This window comes from Eptesicus fuscus, chromosome 9 (assembly GCF_027574615.1).
Source record: "Eptesicus fuscus isolate TK198812 chromosome 9, DD_ASM_mEF_20220401, whole genome shotgun sequence".
Classification (NCBI taxonomy): domain Eukaryota; kingdom Metazoa; phylum Chordata; class Mammalia; order Chiroptera; family Vespertilionidae; genus Eptesicus; species Eptesicus fuscus.
The window spans coordinates 31,137,388-31,162,488 of record NC_072481.1 but is presented as its reverse complement, the minus strand read 5'-3'; the positions used below and the strand labels follow the sequence as shown (position 1 = coordinate 31,162,488).

The following is a 25,101-nucleotide window of genomic DNA, read 5'->3' as shown; positions in this document are numbered from 1 at the left end:
TAATGGGTTCTATTTTAAGAGCCTGCACCATTTTATACTCTCCCCGACAACGTAGGAGACGCAGTTTCCCACACCCTGGCCAGCACGCGTGTTATCAAACTTTGGCATCTCTCATTCAGAGAGGCAGAAAATGTGAGACTCCTGTAGTCTTGTTTCGCCTGCCTTTAGTTCTGAGTGAGACTGCATCACCTTTTTTATGTTTAAAAACCATTTATATTTTCCCCCCTAAAAATAGTCCATTGTTAGCCAAAAGTTATCAGCTGGAACCACTCCTTTTCCAAAGTCTCAACCTCACAAAGTTCAAGTTTAAACACTGTGCCCTGCCCTTCTTTCCTGCCTCTGTCTAGCCCCTTATCCGTCCTTCTACCTCGTATGACCCCGGTCCCACGCCCCTGGCTTCACTGCTGGTCCTGTCCTGCCAGCACACCAAGGTCAGTCACGGCAGGGACCCTCATCACAGTCTCTTCCCTCCATGGCCTTAGCCTCCCAGCTGCCCTTGGCTTTTACCTGTGTCCATCCTCTTCTGACCTCCTTGCTCTACTGGGCTGCAGGCCCCACCACTGGTACCGGTCCAGTGGGCCCAGCCTGACCCAAGATCCCAACCCCAGAGGCAGGCCCTGTGACAATGACATTCAAGAAACATGAACTACCTACCTACCTGTCTTTACTTCCCTGTATCAGCCAACCACGTTCACTGCTGAACACGAGGACAGCAGAGGGAGGGAAAGACAGGCTGCCCAGAGCCCTCTGCTTTTCAGTCCTTCCTTCCTCACCAGTCGCTAAGGTGAGGTGTTAGTACAATGTGAATGTTATCAAGAAGGGAAATAGGATTTAAATGTTTAACTTTTATTTACTTAAAATAACATGAAATAGCAAATATTTATAAGAGAGAGACCATGGAAGAAAGGAAGAAACATAATTTAAAACCTTTGATGGCACTTTTTTCCTGCTTTTTACACTGGGGTCCTGAAAATTATGCAGCTAGTTAGCCCTGACCCCAAATATTGCTGATTGACTAGCTGGGTGAGAGGAAGGAACTGGACCAGCCAGGCATGGCCCAGGTGTGACGGGAATGCGGGGATCGCCTGGCATGCTGATCACTCCCACACTGGTATGTGCCACCTCACCTGCGCCCTAGAGTCCTGAGGTGGAGCCAGCTGCCACTCGCTGTCCTACCCAGATGTCTGAAAGGATCTCAAACTGACATCCCAGACCAATCTTCCCGTTCCCTTCCCAGACGTCTCCCCATGTTGCCCAGGGCAGTCAATGGCACCTCCAGCCTCCCAGTGGCTTGGGCCTCTAACCTTGGAATCACACTCATGGCCAATCTGTCCGGAAGGGGTTAGCCCCACCTTTGCAGACTCTCCCAATCCGACATATTTTTCCTCCTCCCGTGCTACCACCCGGACAACAGAAATCTTTCTTCCACTCTTCCACTCTTGTCACCCTCCCTCCCCATCTTCCCTCCATCTAGTTGCCAAAGTTATTCTTTTAAAACAACCATCAGGTCAAAGCACTTTTCTATGCAAAACCCTCCGCCAGTTTCCTATCATACTTGTAGTAAAATATAACGTCCTTCCTAGACCTATGAGGACATGCATGATCTAGGCTCTGGCTGTGTGACCTCATTTTCCACCAGGGTTCTAGCTCAGGGGCTTTCTTGCTGCTTTTTAAAAGCATGCAACCCGCTGTGACAACTGGATAACCATATATCTTCCACCATATACAAAACTGAACTTTGCCCGGCCAGTGTGGCTAAGTGGTTGAGGTCCTGGTTCGATTCCCGGTCAGGGCACATGCCCGGGTTGTGGGCTCGATCCCAAGTGTGGTGTGTGCAGGAGGTAGCCGATGGATGATGTCTCTCTCTCAGTGATGTTTCTATCTATCTCTCTAATCCCTCTCCCTTCCTCTCTGAAGTCAATAAAAATATATTTAAAAATAAATATAAAAAACTTAAAATAAATCAATAACCTAAATATAAGAGCTAAAGCTATAAGCTCTTATAAGAAAACAGAGGGATCAATCTTCATGACCTTGGATTTAGCAATGGATTCTTAGATATGACACTAAAAGCACAAGTAATGAAAAATAGATACACTGGACTTCATCAAAACTAAAAACTTTTGTGCATTAAAAGATATTATCAAGAAAGCGAGAAGTCAACCTGTAGAATGGGAGAAAATACTTATAAGTCATCTATCTGGCACAGTAGGGGTCTAGTATTCAGAATATATAAACTCTTACAACTCAGCAACAAAGATAACCCAATTAAAAATGGGCAAAGGAACTGAATAGACACTTCTCCAAAAAATATGCAAATGGCCAATAAGAATGTGAAACATCATCCGTCATTAGGAAAGTGCAAATCAAAATTACCATGAGATTCCACTTCGCACCCACTAGAATGGAAGGCTATATTCAAAACCCAGAAAATGACAAGTGTGGTGAGAAGGCAGAGAAAGCGAACACTGCTGCTGGGAGTGTGAAGTGGCTCGGCCCCGATGGGAAAACGCCTGGCAGTTCTGCAGTAAGTTAGACACAGAGTTACCCTGTGAATCAGCCATTCCACCCATAGGCATACACCCCAAAGCATGGAAACCTAGTACTCAAACAAATGCTTGTCTGTGAATGTTCACAGCCTTACTCACAATGCCAACAGGTGGAAACAACCCAAACATCCAACCACAGATGAACGTGGTCTACCCACACAATGGAGTGTTGGCCAGCAGTGAAAAGGAATGAGTACTGATACATGCTACAACATGGATGGACCTTGAAAACATCATGCTAAGTGAAAGCAGCCCGTCACAAAAAGCTACATATTGTATAATTCCATTTATATGAAATAACCTAAAACAGGTAATTTATAGGGACAGAACAGACTGACGGTTGGGAGAGGCTAGGGAAAGGGAGAAAGGGAAGCATCTAATTAATGGGTACCAGATTTCTTTTTGGGGTGATAAAATGTTTTGGAACTAGACAGAGGTGATGGTTGCACAATATCATGAATGTACTAAATACCACTACATTGTATAATTTTAGTTATCTAAATTGTATAAATTTAAATGGTTAATTTTATGTGACTTCACTTCAATTAAAAGCAAGAAGGAAAAACACGCATGCAGCCCCTTAGGAACTGTGCTCACACTTCCTTTGCCTGGTGCGCTCTCTCCCAGAGCTCTGCATGGCCTCTCCTACCGACGTCCAGGTCCCTGCTCATAAGTCATCCCCTGAGAGGCCTTCCCTGGGGCCCTTATTTAACATGTTCCTGCTCCCCACCCCTCCTCGCACAACAGCAAATACTTGCTCACCAGTCAGGGCCAAGCTTAGGCTACCTCCAACCCTAGACTGGCCACTTCCTCTTTACAAGGTGATGTCTGTCTGCTTGGCGAGGCTACAAACTCCTCAACGACGGAACAGGTCAGTGTTCCCCAAATTCCCCACCCAGCGCCCCGTTCTCAGGTGCTCAGTGACAGCCTGTCGCTTTAAGTGAAGATGGTCCGGTCCCTCAGAAAGAAGCGACTGTGTTGCTGTGTAAGAGGGTGTTCCAATTCGCCAGGACAAAGCCACGCTTTTCCCCCGAGGGAGAGAGTGTGGCTACAATGTTCACTGCCCTGGTTCCCTGCCCAGCAGGGCGGGAGGAGCCAGGACCTGGGAAGCCGAGCCTCACCTGGAGCTCCCAGAAGATGCTGCGCGTGTGCCGGTGGTAGTAGTGTCTCAGGGGGATGTACTCCAGGCCCTCTCGGTTTGTCTTCAGGTAGTTCTCCACGTGCTTGAAGAACCAGGGCTTGTAGTAATTGCCAATGCTATTCAGCTGAAATGACAGAGGGCTTTGTGTCAGCCCACAGACAAGCACCAAGGGCCATCAGAGCGTAACAGCGATACCCGGCTTCTGTTCAGCACTCCTGGCCTTTTCAAAGCTCTTTCATGTCTATTATCGCCTTTGAGACTCTTGACAGCCTGGCAAGGTTAAGCACAGCGGGAATGTGCTAGCAGAGCGGGCAGAAGCTCAGAGGGTAAGTGGCGTGCCCAGGCCCAACAGCTAGTTTCTGACAGTCTAGTGAGCTTGGTGACCCGACCTCGTCTGCTGCTCCTTCTCAGTGAGAAAATCAAAGTGCAAATGTTTACCAGCATCTCTCATAAGCCGGTGCTCCGTGCCGGTGAATCCCTCCCTCCCCGCCTCCCTGCCTCCCACCAGGCGGGCGTTGGCACAAACCCTGAGCATGGGTCATCTCCTCACTGGCTCCCGGGGCCAAGAGCACTAATTAACCTCGGCCTTTCCCTGCCACTGGAGACCAAGCCCCGCGACCCTGAGCACAGCGCTCGCCCCAGCAGACCATCGATGGAGGGAGCTCAGAGAGTAAACCGGCGTGTTTCTCCAGCACCAGTCCTTGTGGCCCCAAGGCCTACACGGTCTGTTTAGCGGATGGTTCCTTCAGTCCTAAATGGTTCAAGGCGTCATCTCCTGTGTGCCCCAGCTTGTCTGGGCCCCAGCTTCCTCACCTGTGAGATGAACTGGGCAGACGCTAGTGGAGAGCAGCGGGGCGGCACCCCGAAGGAGCACAGGCTCATCACCCACCAGCTGTGCGACCGCGGGCGGGCCACTCTCTCAGCCTATTTCTTCACATGTAAAATGGTTTTAAAAATGTATCTCTGGCCCTGGCCAGCATTGTTCAGTGGCTAGTGCATCGGCCTGCACACCGAGAGGTTGCGGGTTCAATTCTTGGGTTGCAGGTTCTCCAACTTGGTCGGGGCGTCTGTGAGAGGCAACCAATTGATGTGGCTCTCTCACATCAATGTTTCTCTTTCTCTCTCCACCCCTCCTTTCCACTCTCTAAAATCAATGGAAAAAATATCCTCCAGTGAGGATTAACAAAAAAACAAACAAAAACAAACCAAAATGTATATATACATATATATGCTCTCTGGAAGTTTCTTTGGTGCCTATTGAAAATGACACACACACACACACACACACACACACACACACACACACACACTCACACTGCAGATGCTCAGGCCTCACACAGACCAGCTTCTCGGGGATGAGAGCGGCACCCAGTTTTATGGGGCAGGTAAGATCACACCCAGCTGGGTGTGCTCAGTAAAGGGTAGAAGGAGAGAGTGGAGGCCACTTAGGAGAGGAAGAAGTTGCCAGGGGACTATCAGGGAGGCACAGGCAGGCGCACAGTGAGAAGCGAGCCAGCCCCAGGGTAGCCAGGATCTAGGCAGCGTCACCGGCACACAGCGAGTCTATTCCTTATCTTCTTCACGACCTTGCAGGGCGGGGCTGTCCCTGTTTCATGGATGGGACTGAGAATCTTCAAGGTCGAACAGATTGCCCAAGGCCACAAGGCTGCCCAGAAGCAGCCCAAGGACGCACCCCATGTTACACAACAAGATCAAGAGCCTTGAATAGTGGACTCTGGAATGTGGACATGGTCAAAACAAAACAAAAAGCTATAAATTTCTTTCCTGACTCTAAAAGCAACATACACCCTATGAAAACTTGAAACACTGAAGACATATATGACTTGGGAAGACAGCTCTGTAGCCTCATCCCTGTAGCCTACTAAAACTAACGTGCATTCATTAGGTTTTAGTTTCTATGGACCTACATAGATTTATAAAATGGGACCATTCTGCACACACTCCTACCCAATTTGTTTTTCCCCCACTTGTAACACACCAGGCGACCCTAGGTAGGTCACTTAGCCTCTCTGAGCCTCCTTTTCTATGCAGGCAAACTGGAGGCATTACTACTCCCTGGGGTGGTTGGGAGACTAAAAGGCAATGTAGGTGCCTGACCACCGTCGGGGGCACAGTATTCAGTTCCTGGTCCCCATTGGCCTTCCACTCCCACATCCACTTGCCAACCCCCTTCACCTTGGAGCCAGCCAAGCCTTTGGGTGGCTGCTATCTGGGTGTCACCCCCTCGTGCTGGCCACTCTGCTGGCAGGCCACGTTGCAGGGAGGAAACCGGGGCCACGACATACCAGGAAACTGGGTGACAGGGCCTGTTTGTCCAACTGTTTCTGAGAGGACAGTGTGGGAGGACACCATGCGCGGGCCTCTGCCTGCTGATGGAAAGGAGATTGAAGCCCAACGGGCGCATAGCAACCTGAGCTAACCCCCCGAGGGCCCTGGCCACACTCCCGGCAGTGGCTCCAGCTGCATAATGAAATCGAGAGGGGACCTGGAGACAGGTGCTCTTCGACGGACTCATCAGGAACCCCTTGTACCAGAGAAGCCAGATTGCCCACCTCTCCCAGGGCACACAGCTGGGGCAGCCAGGTGGCCGGGCGAGTTCCAGTTCCAACCCTGGCACTTAGATAAGCCGCTTCCTGTCTCTGGGCCCCCCCTGTGAAAAGGAGGCGGGCTGCCTCCTCCCCGGGCCACAGTGAGACTGCAGGGGCCCATCGCAGTGCCTGGCACACAGGGACACATTCTGAGCAGCCTCCCCCACAGGAGTATTTGGAAGAAATGTTCCCCAGAGGAAATGTCCACACATCTGATGGCACCTCTCACTCCCCTCCCAGCCCTCTTCCCACTGGGCTTCAAGGTCTTGCTCACAGGACACTTTGCCCAAGGCTGTGGCCTGGGGCCCCAGTCCCTCTGCCAAGGACACTAGACGGGCCTCTGGGTAAGGTCTCGGTCTTCTCCTTGGGAAAAAGGGTCAGGGTGCTCACACAGTTTAAGAGTTGTACAAACCCCTCTGCCCAATTGTAAGCTTAGGTGGCATTTAACACATCAAACAGATGACAGAAGAACCGATTACAGTGGGGGTGGGGTTCCCCACCGCCCCTCCCTCAGCTTCTCACCACTGGCAGCCTCGAAGGGAAAGCTTCAGAGAAGCTGGACAACCTCAGACTAGACGGGGCTCGGCCTAGGAAGCACCAGGCCACGTGGGCTCCGTGCCTGGTGTTTCCACTCCTGGTCCGGCTCTCCACCGTCAGTGCTCACCAGTGTCCCACGAGGAATGGTGCTCAGCCTGTATGTGTGGATGATGCTAAATTCTAGAGGCTGACACGGAGGGGAAGGGACACGGAGGCAGGAGTCAGAGACCCAAATTGCTATCTGCCCTGTGCTAGGTGTGTGTCCTCAGAGGAGTCTCTTTCCCGCCCTGGGCCTCATTTCTTTATTTGGAGAGAGAATTGTACCAAATGGTTTTTGAGTCTCTTCCAATTTTAGAATGTTTTAAGTATATATAGGTGTCAATCAAGCACCTTAAGAGTGCCTATCCCTCAATCTACTAATTCTACTTTAAGACAGTGTTTAAATTACAAACGGAAGATGTTCATCGCTACATTAATTTAAATGGTGAAAAACTGGGAGCAGCTTAAATTTGCAACTGTGGGGCAGGGGTTCAGTAAACGACAGGGCATTCACTCAGGCAACGTTCCACAGACATTAAATATGACTATTTTTGAAGGCAATGTAAGAGCATGGGGAAATGCTTATCACACTAGACAAGGAAAACACATCTGAACAGGTGATCACAGCCGAAGACAAACAAAACCGAAAAACTGTGTGTGCAAAGAGATGTTCAACCTCACAAGTGACCTGGGGGCTGCAAACCAAAACGAGATACTATTTTTAACCCTATCAGATTGGCCAAAATGAAAGAGCGATACTACCCAGTGTTGGCAGGAGGGAGGGATAGGCACGCTCACGGACGGCTGCTGGGAGTGGACCGGGTGCTGCCGTTCTGAAGGGCTGTTTGGTCGTAGTTATCAATTAACATGCTCAACCCCTGGGGTCAGAAACTCCACTTTCTGCTCGATTCTACAGAAGTGCTCATACAAGAGGCCAAGGACAGATGTAAGAGAATCTTCAGTGCAACCTTATTTTTTAAGAGCAAAACATTTTAAGCAATATAAATACTCATCAGTCAGCAGTGAGGTAGGTCAATATTTACATGCAACAAGGGGATCCTACGGAATGAAATGAGGGCATGTACACGTACACATGTACACACACACACACACACACACACACACACGAAGAAATAGGCCCTAAAAAACACACACCAAACTGTCACAAATGGCTGTGTGCCTGAGGGTGAAGAGACATATTTTAATTTTTTCTTTACATATTTCAACATTGTTATATTATTATTTTTTTATTTAGTTAACCCCCACCTGAGGAGTGGAGGGATGGGGAGAGACAGAGAGAAACATCGATGTGAGAGAGACACATCGATTGGTCGCCTCCCCACCGGGGCTGGGGATCAAGCCTGCAACTGAGGTACTTGCCCTTGACTGGAATCGAACCCACCACCCTTCAGTCTGCGGGCCGATGCTCTATCCACAGAACCAAACTGGCCAGGGCTGTTCTACTATTTTTGTAGTTTAAAAACTTAAAAAAAAAAAGTCTATGAACCAAAAAGAGAGAAAATAAATATACCAAACATATTAAAAACAGCTGGCTTTGGGTCATGGTTATAGGTAGAGACTGTTCTTTCCTACTTGCTTACACTTTCCAAGTCTCTCCTAATAAAACTCATAAAAACTCTTATAAAACACTGCTATTAAAAATTATACAGCAAGTTGAAGAAGTATCCATTTGGATTCGGAGGCATCCAATCAATTACTAAATTGTGGCTTTGCCACCTTGTGGCAGTTTCTATGACCTCTTAGGACTCGGTTTCCTCATCTATAAATGGGGTTGCTGTGGGGATCAAAGCTTACACTTAGCAAGGGACGTGCACATATCTGGCAGTTGGTAAGGGCAGAGGAAACAGAAGCTTCTGTCACTGCCTAAGGCAGCTCTGACATAGATCCTGTTGCCCAAACCTCAGGTGTGCTGACCCAGGTTGCAGCCTTGAAGAGGGAGGCTGAGAGGGTCAGCGTGGCTCTCGGGGTCAGTCCCAGCCCACCCAGGCCGCCATCCTCCCAGGCCTGGTCCGCAGCAGCTGATGCCCTGGCCTACCTTGCTGGGCTCCACCTCGTCTGTCATGACCCCCGTCATGATGACGGCCTCGTCCAGGGAATAGAGCAGCCCTTCCACAAAGTGGTTCTCCTGCTGCTGGGACGCGTGCTTGAACTTGTCACAGATCTCCTCCAGGCCCCGCACGGGCTCAAACCGCAGCTTGATGTACTTCTTGGCGGGAATGATGCGGATCTCGGCGGCGACCAGGAAGCCCAGGGTCCCACACGACCAGGGCACAGCGTAGAACAGGTCTGAGTTTTCTGACTGTGAGCAGAGTTAACACTTGCTGAGACCTTTAGCCCGGGCCCCACATCACAGCACGTTGTCAGCAGGAACAAAGAGCCCGGCCTGAACTAACTCCTGTTCTGTCACCATCTTGTGTAAACCCACAGGCACTTCACAAACTGCTTTCTGGCCTCCGCTTTCCCTCTGCAGCCTCAGCATGACCTTGGCCTGACACGGCCCTGTCGGGGGTGCTCACGGAGAGTGCCTCCTCCCTCCTCCACCTAGGCACAGCCCCCAGACCACAGGCTACCCAGGAAGAAGCCAGGACCAGCACTGCCCAAACAGGGGGCCAAGGGCCAACCCCGGCTAAACAAGGAGCAGAACCCTTACTGAGGGTCATGGTCACCAGAGGAACATTAAAATGCCTCCCTTCTGGCCATTATCCACATTTACAAAGCCTTTCCAGGCCATTAGCTATGGACGCCCCCCGCAGCCTAGAGAGCATTCACACTCCAGTCAAATAGGTAAGGAAAATGTGTCAAAGGTCACAGCCCACCCAACCCTCCCCACTGTGAGGCTGAGATGCCACCCAACTCCCAATCCAGAGATTCAGCGTTCTCCCTGCAAAGCCTCATCTGCTTCCCCAAATCTGCTTCCTAACATCATTTTTTTGTTTGGGCAACTGCCTTAGAGACAGACAAGTGACTTTTCAGCTGGCCATTCTAACCTGATTCTTTGATTCTAATAAAGTGCCTTTTGAAAAAGTCCAGCTTTGTCTGGGCTCTCCCCAGAGGACCGCCGTGTGGTCTTTGCTGCCCTCCGGATAGCCGGTGGGGCAGGGGCTGGAGCAGGGAAGCTCTGCAAGAGGCCGGCGGAAGCCTCTGGAACAGCCGAAGTGGGCAACGGTCCCCACCTGGGCCACCCGTGAATCCCACAGGCAGATCCGTGCGCTGCTTTCTCCTGACAGCGCATCTGTCAGGCGGGAACCTGGGCCTCAGAGAAGGTAACTCAGAATGCCTGTCTCTCCTCTGTGCTGGTAATAAATAGGCCAGAAGGCAGGGCCCATCCTGTGAAGGGAAATGGACTAAACTGATGTGAAAGGGGTCGCTCTTGTCCAAGACCTGAGCTCCCAAGCTGGGGATCCTGCCCTGGACTCCTCTGTGAGGCCGACTCCAGAGGCTCCCTAAAACACCCGCTTCTAAAGGCTCGCACTGCCCTCCCACCCAGGGGCCCCTTAGATGTGCCCGGGAGATCTGAGTTTCTCTAAGGTTCAATCCTGTCCTACTCCTTGGGATAAATGCCCTAACTAACGTCTGTATCCCACTTTGGGCAGTAAGTCATTTTTTTTTATTTCTCCAAAACAACCCCTCTTACCGCTTTTAGTTACCTCCCACAGCATCTGACAGGGAGCTTTGCTACCGAGGCCCGACTTCCCTACAGAAGTGGTAAAGTGTAAGGGACGGCTGAGGACATGGATCTGGGAGCTCAATAACCTAGATTTGAATCCAGCTCTGTGCGATTTACTAGCTGTGACCTGGGGTAAGTTTATTAACCTCTCTATGCTTACTTTCCTGTCTGTAAAATGTGGCTAATAATATACTTAACCCATAAAGCTGTTGAAGGATTAAAAGCCTTAATAAATGTAAAGCATTTAAACAGTGTCTGAGCACACAAAGGGGCTATTTAGATCTTGGCTGTTGTTACGAATACAGACCCAGACTGAACAACGGTATTTGAGATGAAGCACCCCCAAGGCGCCACCTCCCCAGTGCCAGGCTTCTGGGTGCCCAGGGCAGCCAGGTGGGGCATCGGACTCTGAACTCACCGGGGTGCATCGCACAAAGCTGCCATCCGCCAGGACCAGCTCGTAGGCGGTGCAGATGTGCTGGAACAGGCCATACTTGTGGGACGATGACTCGATGCCCGTGCCCATGATCAAGCCCCCTGTAGAGACACACGTGTTAGCCAGGAGGAGCTGCGGGGTGTAGGGTGCGAGGGGAGGCAGGGATTGGGTAAAGGGCTCTTCACTGGAGCTGGGGAGCTCAGAGCACAATGATATGACAGGGCTGGAAGCACGGGCTGTCCACTTAGGGGAGGTTTCCCATGCCTGTGGGTCTGGAGAGCGGGAGAGAGAAGGCGGGGCTCAGATGGGCGTGTGAGGGCTTGTTCAGAGGAAGGGCAGGCACACCCTCACCTCTAGCCAGACCCAACCTACAAACCTGTGTGCACTCATTTTCATAGGGACCCTAATGAAAAGGGGGGTTGTTTAGGTGGCAGGAAGCTGTGTCCCATGGGAACAGTTAAAGGGACTGAAAGTGTGTCCCCCGGAGAAGAGAAGGCTTTGGGGACCCCAAGTCCTCCAGAAGGAAAGAGACTAGGCATATTCTGTGTGCTCCACAGGGCGGAGGTGGAGCCGCGGGTATGTCACAGGGAAGCAGGTTCGAGCCAGAGGAGTGCTGCCCGATCACTGGAGCTGTTCAGAAAGGGAGCCTCTGGAACTGGGGGGACTTCTGTCCCAGATGGAACAGTGGAGACGCCTGCACTGCAGGGAAGGGGGGCCAAGGTGCCTTAGCTCTGATCCTAACACCATCTGAGTCCTCACCCACGGTGAGATCATCGAGCTCGGGCAACACAGGCAGGGTCCAGCCAATGGAGGTCAGCAGGGCGGTCACCTGACCCATCGACACCAAGGGTTCCACACGGACAATCTGTTGACACAAGAAGAGAAACCCTGAGCCACAAGGAGGCTGCCCGGCCTCACAGGGGCTTCTGCATGCAGAAAGTGTCCTTCACACCGTCCCAAACCACCAATGCGGACATGCCTACTCAGCCTGTACAGTCTCTTTCCTCCCAGGGAATGGGGTTTCCGGCTCTGGGTTTGCTATGGCTTAATCTTATCCTTTCAAATATCTTCACACTTAATACTTAGTTTATTTCCCTTCTAGATTATAGATTTGGAAGATCATACACGAAGAAAATAAAAGTCACCCATATCAATGCTAATACCGGAGTGTATGTCTTTTCCGTCTTTTTCCACGCATGTTTATATTGCTATTTTGTATGTTTTAGTACAATGCATACACATACAAATACACACACACACATTCTGATCTTACTTTTAAAATTTAACACAATATAACTATTGTCTGTCGTTATTAAAAACTCTCGGAAAATGTGATTTTTAGTGGGCATATTAATCTGCCATCATGTGGACTTCAGCCGAGATGGAACAAAAGGGACCAGATTTACCTGGCTGCCTGAAAACAAAGAAAGGACAAAATATATAAAACAAGAGTTTTCAACATAGTGGGCATCAGGCAATGAAGTTAATGGCCGCTGAGATGGGGAGCGGAGAGAGGGGAACACGGGGGCCCAGCGGACTCTGAGTTGAGAGCCCAGAAGACTGAGGTGAACAGAATTTGCAGGACAGAGCACCGGAGAGGAAAGTGTACAGAGAGAAAACTGAAGAGCTGCAAAGGGTGCCCGCTGAGTATTCAACGGAGTACAGACCAGTGCACACACATGAGGAGATTACCTGAGGCTGAGGCCAGGACAGAGCCACCAGAAAGGACAACAGGCAACAGTGCAGCGAACAGTATCTGTTCCCAAGAGCTGATTGGAAACCTCACGCTTCACACAGCACTGAGGAGAGTACGCAGAAGCGTCTTGCCTCCCAGAGGGGAATAGCTATCCCTAGATTTAAATGCTGCTCTGACCCCACCTAAACAATCAAGACCCAACAGTATCGAACTGTTTCCTAGTAACTTAGCTATATCCCAGAACAAAGTTCAAGAAGGGTTATAGGAATACAAAAATATCCAGCACCCAACAAGGTAAAATTCACAATGTCTAAAAGCCAATCTAGCCCTGACCGGTGTGGCTCAGTGGATAGAGCGTCGGCCTGCGGACTGAAGGGTCTCAAGTTCCATTCCGGTCAAGGGCATGTACCATGGTTGCGGGCACATCCCCAGTAGGGGGTGTGCAGGAGGCAGCTGATCGATGTTTCTCTCTCATCAATGTTTCTAACTCTCTATCCCTCTCCCTTCCTCTCTGTAAAAAAATCAATAAAATAAATAAATTAATAAATAAATAAATAAAAGCCAATCTAAGTTTACTAGGCTTGCAAAGGGGCAGACAAATTCAACCCACAGTGAGGAGAAAACTCATTAATCTGTTTTGATAAAATGGATCCAGATTTGACAGATATCAAAATTAGCAAACGCTGGCATTAAAATAATTACTGCTGTATTCCTTATGTTCAAAAGTTAAGTAAAGACATTAAAAAGATAGTAAAAAAAAGACCCATATCAAACTTTTAGAAAACCACAATGTCTGAGATGAAAAATACACTGGCTGGGATTAACAGAAAATTAGACATTGCAGAAGAAAAGAGCAGTGAACTTAACACACAGCAATAGAAACTATTCAAAATGAAACACTCTGGAGGAAAAATTAAAATCAACAGCGTATCAGAGTGAGTTGTGGAACAACTTCAAGTGGCCTAATATATGTGTGATGGCAGTCCTCAAAGAGGAGAGGGTAGCAGACAGAAAAATATTTGAAGAAATGAAGACCCAAATTTCCAAATTTGATGAAAATTATAATGAATCCCAAGCACAAGAATTATGAAGAAAACTATACCAGGGAATATGATAATTAAACTGCTCAAAACTAGTGATAACGAGAAAAATCTTAAAAACAGCTGGCGGGGAAAAAAGACATGTAACATACAGAGGAACAAAGATAAGGATAAGAATCCGTGGGGAGGGGTGTGGGATGGGAATGGGGGGATGAGGACAAATATGTGACACCTTAATCAATAAAGAAATTTAAAAAAAAAAAACCCCAAAGATAAGGATAAGAGATTTCTTGTTGGGCTCAGCTGTGGTGGCTCAGTGGATTGAGCGTCATCTGATAGACCAAGAGGTCCCGGGTTTGATTCCCAGTCAGGGAACGTGCCGGGGTTGAAGGCTCCACCCCCAGGAGGGGGCATGCAGGAGGCAGCCAATCAATGAGTCTCTCTCATCATTGATGTTTCTACCTCTCTGTTCCTCTCCCTTCCTCTCTTCTCCCTCTCCCTTCCTCTCTGAAATCAATAAAAATATATTTAGAGAGAGAGAGAGAGAGAGATTTCTTGTTGGAAGCAATGCAAGCAAGAGGATAGTGAAGCTGGAATTCCATACCCAGTGAAAATATCTTTCAGAAATGAAGGCAACTGCATATCCGTTAGGATGGCTACTAAAACAAACAAACAAACACAAAAACAGGAAATAACAAGTATTGATGAGGATGTGAAGAAACTCAAACCCTGCACACTGTTGGTGGGAAGGTAAAATGATACAGCTACTGTGGAAAACAGTATAGTGGCTCCTCAAAAAATTAAACATAGAACTACCACATGACCCAGCAATTCCACTTCTGGGTATATACTCAAAAGAATTATTAAGCAGGGTCTTGAAAAGACATTTGTACATCCATGCGCAAAACACCATTATTCATTATGGCTAAAACAAGGAAGCAACCAAATGTCCATTGATAGATGAATGGATAAGTAACATGCGCTATTATTATGTACAATGGAATATTAGTCAGCCTTAAGAAAGATTGGAATTCTACAATGTGCTATAATATGGATGAACCTTGAGGACATGATGCTAAGTGAACTAAGCCAGTCACCAAAAGGCAAACACTGTATGATTCCACTTACATGAGATACTTAGAGTAGTCAAAATCATAGAGACAGAAAGTAGAATGGTGGTTGCCAGGGGCTGGAGGAAGGGGAGAATAGAGAGTTATTATTTAATGGGTATAGAGTTTCAGTTTTGCAAGATGAAAAGAATTATGGGGATGGATGGTGGTGATGGCTACATAACCTTATGAATAGATTTAATGCCATTGAACTATACATTTAAAATGGTTAAGATGGTAAATTTTATATTATGTATTTTAGTACAATAAAACCTGGAAAATAAATGAAGGCAAAATAAATGTTTTCAGATATACAACAGCTGATTCATCACCAGCAAAATCACCATATAAGAATGTTTAAAGGAGGTCCTTCAGGCAGAAGGAAATGAAACCAGACGGAAACAAGAATCTACACAATGGAATGAAGAAATGGCAACTATATGGGTAAGTATGTAAGATTTTTTCTTATTATTTAAATTTCTTTACAAGATAAATGATTATTAAAAAATAATAATGTAGCCCTAGCCGGTTTGGCTCAGTGGATAGAGCATCGGCCTGTGGACTGAAGGGTCCCAGGTTCGATTCTGGTCCAGGGCACATGCTCGGGTTGTGGGCTTGATCTGGGGTAGGGGGCGTGCAGGAGGCAGCCTGATCAATGATTCTCTCTCATCATTGATGTTTCTACCTCTCTCTTCCTCTCTGAAAGCAATAAAAAAAATAAAAAAATAAAAAAAATAATAGGGTGGGTGAGAGGTAATAAAAAAAAGAAAAAAATACTCAACTTGTCTATCCTGTCATATAAGGCCTACTTGCTGGAGACTTAGAATTATGACTTTTAGTTGACAACTAAGCAAAGTAGCAGATACCATTTTGATTATAAGTTTTATAATAAAATCAATGATAACATAATACTGTAGTGTGGGCTTTATAACATACATAAAAGTCTGACAACAGTAGCACAGAAGCAGGGAGGAGAGAAATGAAAGTGCATATAATTACAATAAGATTCTTATACTATGCATAAAATAGGTTATAATTTGAAGATAGACTGTGATAAGTAACATGTATAACATAAATCCTACAACTACTGCTAACATAAAGAGTTATAGCTAATAAGCCAACAAAAGAGCTAAAATAGAATCATAAAAATTATTTGGCAATGCACCTGAAACTAAAACAAATTTTTTAAAATTAGTTGAAAACAACAACAACAAAGAATATTCAATAAACACTATTCTGTCTTAAAAAAAAATTATTTGGTAATCCAAAAGGAGATAGAAAAAGGGAACAAAAAACAAATGGGAAAAGTAGAAAACAAAGAACAAGGTGATAGAGTTAAGCCAAACCTTATCAATAATAACATTAAATGGAAATGGTCTTACCATATCAATTAAAAGGCAGATTGTCAGATTGGATAAAAAAAAGCAAGACCTAACTTAATGCTGCCTACAAGAATATATTTTGAATATTTAACAAACTAAATAGGTTAAAAGAAAAATGATGGAAAAGATACACCGTACTACCACAAGTAAAAAAAAAAAAAGCGGAAAAGCCAAAACCGGTTTGGCTCAGTGGATAGAGTGTCGGTCTGCGGACTGAAGGGTCCCAGGTTCGATTCCCGTCAAGGGCATGTACATTGGTTGTGGGCACGTCCCCAGTAGGGGGTGTGCAGGAGGCAGCTGGTCGATGTTTCTCTCTCACTGATGTTTCTAACTCTCTATCCCTTCCCTTCCTCTCTGTAAAAAATCAATAAAATATATTTTTTAAAAAGCCATTAATAAAGAATGGCTTTATTAATATCAGATGAAGTAGATTTCAGAGCAAAGAATATAACTAGGAATAAAGTAGATCATTTCATATTATAAAGGCTCAATTGATTAATCAAAAGAACATAAAGTTCCTAAACACTTATATACCTAAAAAGAGCTCAAAATACATGAAGCAAAAACTGATGAAACTGCAAGAAATATAAACAAATCCATAATCATAGGCAGAGATTTCAATAGCCCTATTTCAATAATCAGTAGAGAGAAAATCTGTAAGGATACAGACTCGCACAACACTATCAACCACCTTGACCTAATTGATATTTATAGTACAAACCAACCCAGAACAGCAGAATACACATTTTTTAAAAATGTGCATGAAGTATATGATTATCTAACCACTATGCTTACACCTGAAACTAATCCTATCTAATAAGAGTAATATGCAAATTGACCATCACTCTAGCACACAAGATGGCTGCCCCCATGTGGACACAAGATGACCGCCTCAAGATGGCCAGCAGGGGAGGGCAGTTGTGGGCGATCAAGCCTGCAGGGGAGGGCAGTTAGGGGTAACCAGGCCGGCAGAGGAGGGAAGTTGGGGGCAACTGAGCCTGCAGGGAAGGGCAGTTGGGGGGGGCGGGACCCAGGCCTGCAGGGGAGAGCAGTTGGGGGGACCAAGGCCTGCAGGGGAGGGCAGTTAGGGGCAAACTCGCTGGCAGGGGAGCAGTTAGGCATCAATCAGGCTGGCAGGGGAGTGGTTAGGGGGTGATCAGGCTGGCAGGCAGAAGCGGTTAGGGGCAATCAGGAAGGCAGGCAGGCGAGCAGTTGGGAGCCAGCAGTCCTGGATTGTGAGAGGAATGTCCCAGATTGGAGAGGGTGCAGGCTGGGCTGAGGGACACACATCCCTGTGCATGAATTTCGTGCACCGGGCCTCTAGTACAAGATAAGATTGAATGTAAAATAAATAAATAAACAAACAAACAAACTCAAAAAAAAAAAAAGAGAAACAACAACAAAAATGTGCATGGAACATTTACCAAGATATTCTGGGCCACAACGTAAATCTCAATAAACTGAAAAAACATTCTGATCATACAAAGTATATTTTCTGTCAACAACTGAATTCAATTAGAAATGAGTAACAGAGCTCTGGAAATCTCCCCAATATTTGGAAATGGAATAACATACTTTTAAATAACCCCTGGGCCAATGCAGACATCTAAAAGGAAACCAGAAAGTATTTTGAATTGCATGAAAATGAAAAGATAACATATCAAAATGTGTGGATTGGCTCAAGGTGGAAATTTCTAACAGCATTAAACATTTATATAAAATACTACAACCACATTAGAAGGCAATTTGGCAGTTTCTTAAAAAGTTCATCATACACCTATCATATGATCCAGCCATTCCTATCCTGGGTATTTAACCAAGAAACAGGAAGGCATAGCTCCATACAAAGTGTGTCCATAATGTTCCTAGACACTTTATTTATGATAGTCCAAAGTTGGAAATAACCCAAATATCCATCAACAAGTGAAAGGATAAATAAGCTGTGATATATTCATACAATGGAATACTACTCAGCAATAAAACAGAATGTACTTCTGATACATGCTTCAACCTGCATGAATCTCAAAATAATGATGCTGAGTGAAAGAAACCAGACAAAACCAGAGTACATAATGCATGATTCCATTTATACAAAACTCTAACTGCAAACAAATTTACAGTGACAAAAAGCAAGTCATTATTTGCCTGGAGATGTGAGGGAAGAGGCAGAGAGGGCCTGCAAAAGGGATCACCGAGGGGCAAGAAGAAACTTTTGGGGTGATTGGTATGTTCATTGTCTTGATTGTGGTAACGGTCTCACAGGTGTACACATACATATGTCAAAATGTATTATCAAATTGTACGTTATGTGCAGTTTATCATATATCAAGTATATTTCAATAAAGCTATTTAGGGAGGAAAGGCACAGGAGATTATGTAATTTGGCCATGGCCTCAAAACAAAATGCCATCATGTGGATATATATATATCTAATAACTCCCTACTATTGGATATTGTGTTGTCTTGGATTAGAAATGAAACTGTGTTGAAAGAAAGGAAGAAAGCAAGCAAGCTGTGATACAGCCTTGCTCTGTGTTGTCTTTGATTAAAGCTTACTTCCTGTTTCCTTAGCCAGGTTTGAGAACAGAATTACTAGATAGGCCAAAGAGTATGCATGTGTCTACAGCTATTAACAAGTGGGTCCCCAGAAGCCTGGGACAAGGCCCACCCTCCCAGCTACTTCCACACCCATGGTTTGCCAGCATACCTCCTTACCGGCAGGGGCTAAATAGATTCCCTTGGTCGCTCATTCTGCCCAGGGTTTACCCATCTGTCTTCCCGTGGAACTGCAGACAATCAAAGAATCCCCTTGAACCCGCAGTTTGCCAACCTGTGAGATGGGGCAATAACTAATCTCTTTCAAAGCTGTGAGGCTTTTGAGGCTGGCAATGGTCAGTAGGACCTTCTGTGATGACCAAGGTTCTCAGTCCTATCCACTCTGGGATGCCCTTGGCTGAAACCATTCCGCTGCAAGTCACTTGTACCAGGGGCAGTGCCCCGCCCACTCCCAGAGCCAGGGGACCATGCCACTCTCACCTGTTTCTTGGTGTCCACCTCCAGAATGTCCATCAGGTTGATCATAATGTTTTTGTGCGTCTTCTTGTACTTCCCAACCCGGAGCGAGACGGTGAGCCAGCCAGGGCGCCCTGTGCACATGAAGGTCTTGCTGCCTTGCTCCTTCCATTCTCGTACCTGCAACCAAGGAACAGAGGCTGAGCTAGCTCCCCCTGCATCCCCACAGCAACTCGCAGCCCTGCTTTCAGGAAGGGGAGCTGGGAAGGATATCTGCCCGTGTCAGCAAACATTTACAGAGCCCTTGCCTGCTTCCAGGCCCTGGGAGGCCCACCGGCCTGACCCTCTTGGAATCTCCCTGGAGAGTGAGGCAGACAGGAAAGCGGAGGTGCTGCCACACCACAAGGCAGGATGAAAGAACGAAGAAAGAGCTAAAATACAGGTTCAAAGTGCTTTGAGAACATTAACTCTAATTGGGAAGGTCAGGAAAGGTTTTGTAATGGTGATAGCAGCAACCATACACATGATAACCACTTCCTGGGTGCTTGCACTGTGCCAGGCACTGTCTCATCTAATTCTTACTACAACACCAGGGGGTTGGGATGATCTCCATTTTGCAAATGGGAACACTGAGGCAAAATGACGTGCCCAAGGTTATACAAGCAGGGAAGGGCAGAGCCCAGATTCACAACCAGGACTATCAGACTTCTGGGAGGACAGGTGGGCTCGTATTAACAGTCAACAGAGTAACAGCTAACATGTTCAGGGGCTTGTTATGTGCCAAGCTCCGTTCTAAGCATTTGCATGGGTTAACTCAGGTATCAGGTGGAGGGGAGAGAAAGGGCAGGGAAGGACCATCAAGCCAATGGAAGGAAGAGCTTTTGCAAAACCTCTACTGTAAGTGACTAGAGCACAAAACAAGGAGAAGAAATGGCCCAGGAGATGACAAGTGATCAGGAACATGGAGGAAGTGCTCCCTTCCTAGTGAGATGGACAAGGACGGGTGTGTGTGTGTGTGTGTGTGTGTGTGTGTGTGTGTGTGGCTAGCTGTTGCTGTAACCTGTGACCATCCATTTCTTCTTTATTTTCTTCTAACACTCCCATCTTCCTTTGGCCCAGGTGATGCTGATCTCGCCCTGCCCCAGGAGGCAGGCATATGAGTCCACTCTCCAGGCCGTACTGACCAGTTCAGGGAGGGGGCCTATGACCCAAGTCACGCCAATAAGACTGGTTCCAAGAGAGGCACTCTCGCTGTATTGGGGCTGCTAAGCTGGTTGGATGTAAGCCAGAAACTGCTGGGGCCTCCACAGGGCGACAGCCTCCCTGAGAACGAAGTCAACCCAGAGGAAAGCAGAGCCGAAACTGCAGATGGATGGGAAGGTGGAGATGAGGGATCCTAGACCCAGTCATGCCCGAGCCAGTTTTACTCCTGGACTTTTCAGGACCTGGGTCAATAAAATCCCCTTTTTTGCTCACCAGTCTAAGCTGAGTTTTTATCACTTGCAACCAGGAGTTGGGAAGGGGATTGCACTGAAGCTGATCGGGCAAACAGCTCAACATGGGGAAGAACTTTCCTCCGATCAGAGGCCAGGGTGCCACGGGAAGTAGAGGTGTCCGAGCAGAGGGGAGTTATCGAGGAAGGGATCCTGTGACTAGGGGTGAAGGAACGGCAGGAGGGATTCCATGGTCAAGCAGGCCTTGCCCCTGCCCACTGCAGTCCTAGGACACAATGCAAGCTCCGAGGTGTGGGGAACGGATTGAGGGTGCTATGTTCAAGCCGGAGGGAGGGCCACAAGGCATGAAGCGGATGCGGAAGCCATAAAGCCTGAAACATTGGTTGAAGAGGAGCTAACCAAGAGTTTTGGCAGAGAGGCCATGCTGTGGGGAGTGACTAGGTATGTGCCAAAGAGAGGTGGCGAGGGCCCAGAAGAGGGGCAACTAGTTCGGTAGCTATTACATGCCAGGTGTGAGGCAACAGAACCAGACCTACAAGGTGGAATGGAATGGGATGGGAAATAAAAAAATGTCAGAGTTCAGACTCTGAAATCAGCTGACCTGGTTCCAGCCCCATTTACCTGCTATATCACCTTGAGCACTGACTTAGTTTGAACCTCAGTTTTTCCCATCTGTAGAATAGGTACAAGACCTACCAGGGTTGCTGTGAGGATTAGAAAGTAGGGACATTGCAGGTCCAGGGTGGTGCTCCAGGCTGGTCGGGCCCTTTTGGTTTAGTTTAAATACACAAGAGCTCAGCGGGCTGTTCTGGGCCAGGTCCCGTGAGTCAGAGGTGAGTTGGCTAACAGTCCCTGCCCTCCAGGACCACACACTCCGATGGGGGAGAGAAACAGTTAAATGGAGACTCTGAACACATGGAAAGGGCTATGAAAGAGGGTACAGCTGGGGAGGGAGGGTAGGCAGGGCTCTGGAGCCATGACTGTGACCGGCAAAACCCAGGGCAGCCCAAGCAAAGCACTGGCAGACACTGCCCTCTCCCACTCCCCCCACGGCTTCTCTCTCCCTTGTGGGAATGCTCTGAGCATCCATCTTCACATTCTTGCTTGCAGCACCCAGCACGGCGCACACAGAACATGGAGGCTGCTACACCTGTGGCGAGGCGGGTAGCAGGAAACAGAAGCTCTTTGCAACCTGACGCTAGTAAGAGAGGAACGTAAGGAAGGGCAGAGGGAGCCAGGAACCTGCCCAGGCCGGATGGCTATGTCAGCCCTGGACGCAAGAAGGAGCTCAGCTCTGAGCAGCCGCAGGACAAGGCTCTGTGGGTGCTGACACACGGGAGGATGTACAGAGGTCCTGGAAAGTGGGCAACTGTCTTGTCCAGGAGCGAGCATCTGGCCCAGAGGCTGCAAGGCTCCTCACCTTGGCTAAGGGCTATACCTGGTCACTTTGGTCCTTTATTCGAATGTGTCCAAAGCTCCTTGGTGGTACAGAGTAATCTCTACATTGAAGTCGCCTCCATAACCTAGCTCCAAACTGACTTTCCTTCCCCACTCCGCCTGCCTTCACACCCGCTCACACCTCTGGCCAGCTCCACTTCCTGGAAGCCCTCCCTCCTCAGAAATCGCTCCGGCCTGGTGATAGCTACCAGCTCATTGCCCCCCCCTCTCTTATGATTCTTTATGTTCCTCCTGGTATCCGCAGGTACTCGGCACATAGCGGGAACTCCATAAACATCGGAGCAATGTTTTATTCTCTCCAAGCCTTTGTTTACCCCTCCCGCTTTCTCCCCGGGAAGCCCCCACCATCACATTTCTGAGTTCAAACCCCCGCCCTGGAGCGTCATCTCCTCGTGCGGGCTGGGCTCCCCCGGCCCCGCAGAACACTCCGCACCTCGCGCCCGGCGGAGCACGCAGACCGCTCCATCCCTGGAGCCCGGGGTGGACGCCCGCCCGGGAGCGCTCACCTGCTTCTGGATGTCCCGCACACGCTGCTCGTGGAGGCGCGGCGCGCTGCTGAGCTTGAACACCACCCAGGCGCGCACGTAGTAGTAGATGTCGAAGATGAGCGAGAGCGGCAGCAGGAAGAGGCACACGAACACCCAGCGCTGGTGAATGAGCACGAACTCCAGCCCCTTCACGCGGATCCAGAGCAGGAAGAGCAGCGCGCACACGGCCAACGACACGGCGGGCTCCATGGTGAGGCCGACGGCGCGCCGCGCGGGGGAGGGGGTAGCGGCTCGCGTCGCCGATCACCGCCACCCGCCCAGTGCCCGCCTGCGCCCGTCGCCGGCTCCTAAAGAGCGGGGAGGGGGGGGGGGTCGCTTCGCTGCCACGCGATTGGCTCGGGTCGCAAAGGTTCGGTGGGCCGAGACTCGGGTGACGACCAATGGCGAGCCGCGCGGGAGATCGGACCAGGTGCCCGCTGCTTTTATTGGCTGAAGGAGCCAGGTCGCTCCACCCGCCTTGCGCCGACGCGCGGGGAGGGGTTGGCCGTCGCGGGTGTTGCAGGGGCGCGGGAGGCGGGATTGGGGCTTCCCGTCTTGGGGGCTGCGGGGACTCCCCGCTCCTTAGCCGACGGGCGCGGCTGCTTCCTTTCCCATCTCCTTCGGCGGCGCCTTCGCGAGAGGCGGGCGAAGCAGTCACGCGTAGCGTTACCTTCCGAGGGGAGGGTTGAGGTGGGGTGAGGCGGCCCACGGCCCTATGTAAATCTCCCTGCAGCTTGGGGATTACGGGCCTGGCTAGCAATCTTCCCCCTTTCCCAATCTGCTGAGGGAGCTGGGGAGGGCTGAAGGGGGGAGAAGGATGGAGGGAACTAGCGCCCACTCTGTGCCAGGCTGTGTTGCAGGCCCTGGGAGAGGGTGGTGAGCAAAGCAGATGGCCCTGCCCTCATGGAGCAGCCAGTCCAGAGGAGCGGCGACTGTTACCGGCAAAAGCCTAAATACGGTGTCATTTACATTTCGTCCCTTCTGAAATTTTAAGAAGTGTCAGAGATTTTTATTTTAGAAGCCAGACAACTTACCAGGTGTGTCAACTGGCGCTACGTAGCTACCCACTTTCTCCTTTTACCTTTGCTTTAACATGCATTCTTAGGAGGGTCCCTGGGCCCCACCCTCGCTCGGTTCAGTGCCTTTGCTCAAGCTGGCACCTCTGGAATGCCCTTTCCCATCCCCTTCATAGGGCTAACATCACACATCCTTGAAGGCAGCTCAGGGCCACTTTTAACATTAATTACACTCTTCGTCCCTTCCTTCCCCTTTCAGGTGCTGCTAAAATAGTGCATCTCTGTCAGGCATGGTTCTTTCACAATTTTTTGGTCTTTTTATGTGTTTCTCGCATTCACAAACTGAGCTTTAGAACTATCAATGTCTGATTCACTTTTATATTTCCAGTTACCAGCATAATGCTTGGTGCATAATAGACACCCCAGTGTTTGTTGACCAATGAATGAATGAATGAAGAATGTAGGCAGAGGCTCACATACTCAGGAATGATCAAAGCCCAAATAGTGAGAGGCTGTTTGCATTGGGCTTGGCATGTGACTAGTCTAAACTGTGATGTACTTTTTTTTAAAAAAAAATTTGATTTTAGAGAAATATTGATTTGTTGTTCCACTTATTTATGCATTCATTGGTTGATTTTTCTGTGCTCTGACTAGGGATCAAACCCACAACCGTGGTACATTGATATGATGCTCTAACCAACTGAACTACTGGGCCAGGGTCAAATTTTGATGTATTTTAAGTGTGAAACACAGTGGATTTCAAAGACTTAGTACAAAAAAAGAGAATGCAAAATATCTCAGTAATTATGTGGATTGTGTGTGAACTGATGATATTTTGATATATTAGGTTAAGTGAAATATAGTATTTAAATTGATTTCACTTGCTTTATTTACTTTTTTTACTCTCTTTTTTTTTTGTTAATCCTCACCCAAGGATATTTTTCCATTGATTTTTAGAGAAAGTGGAAGAGAGAGGGAAAGATCGATGTGAGAGAAACACATCGATTGGTTGCCTCCTGCATGCGCCCTGACCAGGGCCCGGGCCGAGGAGGAGCCTGCAACCGAGGTACATGCCCTTGACCGGATTCGAACCTGTGACTCTTCAGTTTGCAGGCCAACGCTCTATCCTCTGAGCCAAACCAGCTAGGGCTATTTACTTTTTAAATGTGGCTACTAAAAAAATAATAATTTAAAAATTTCAGATTGGTTTGCACTATTTCTCTAGCAGCTCCAATCAAGAGGGCATATGTAATTGGAGTAAGAGGAGAGGCACTGTGAAATGCCTTTCCTCTGGTTCTGTCAGAATTCAAATGTTGGAACTGTCAGAGAGGGCTTTGCTTTGAAAGCTCAGCCATCATGAGTATTGTTGGGGAATGAGGTAACCTGGAAAGTAAAGTTCAACCTAAAA

General features: G+C 48.1%; 1 protein-coding gene across 1 annotated transcript in view; it reads right to left on the bottom strand.

Moving 5' to 3' along the window:
* The window catches only part of DHCR24 (24-dehydrocholesterol reductase), a 28,737-nt gene extending 5,763 nt beyond the window's left edge, over positions 1-22,974 (bottom strand). Inside the window, exons 1-6 of the mRNA XM_008139268.3 lie at positions 22,657-22,974; positions 19,263-19,418; positions 11,759-11,864; positions 10,982-11,100; positions 8,932-9,195; positions 3,671-3,814 (exon numbers count right to left, since the gene is read on the bottom strand). Of these exons, the coding sequence (XP_008137490.1) occupies positions 3,671-3,814; positions 8,932-9,195; positions 10,982-11,100; positions 11,759-11,864; positions 19,263-19,418; positions 22,657-22,887 (1,020 nt within the window). The 5' untranslated portion in view covers positions 22,888-22,974. The remainder of the gene's footprint in view (positions 1-3,670; positions 3,815-8,931; positions 9,196-10,981; positions 11,101-11,758; positions 11,865-19,262; positions 19,419-22,656) is intronic.
* Positions 22,975-25,101: the final 2,127 nt, after the last annotated feature.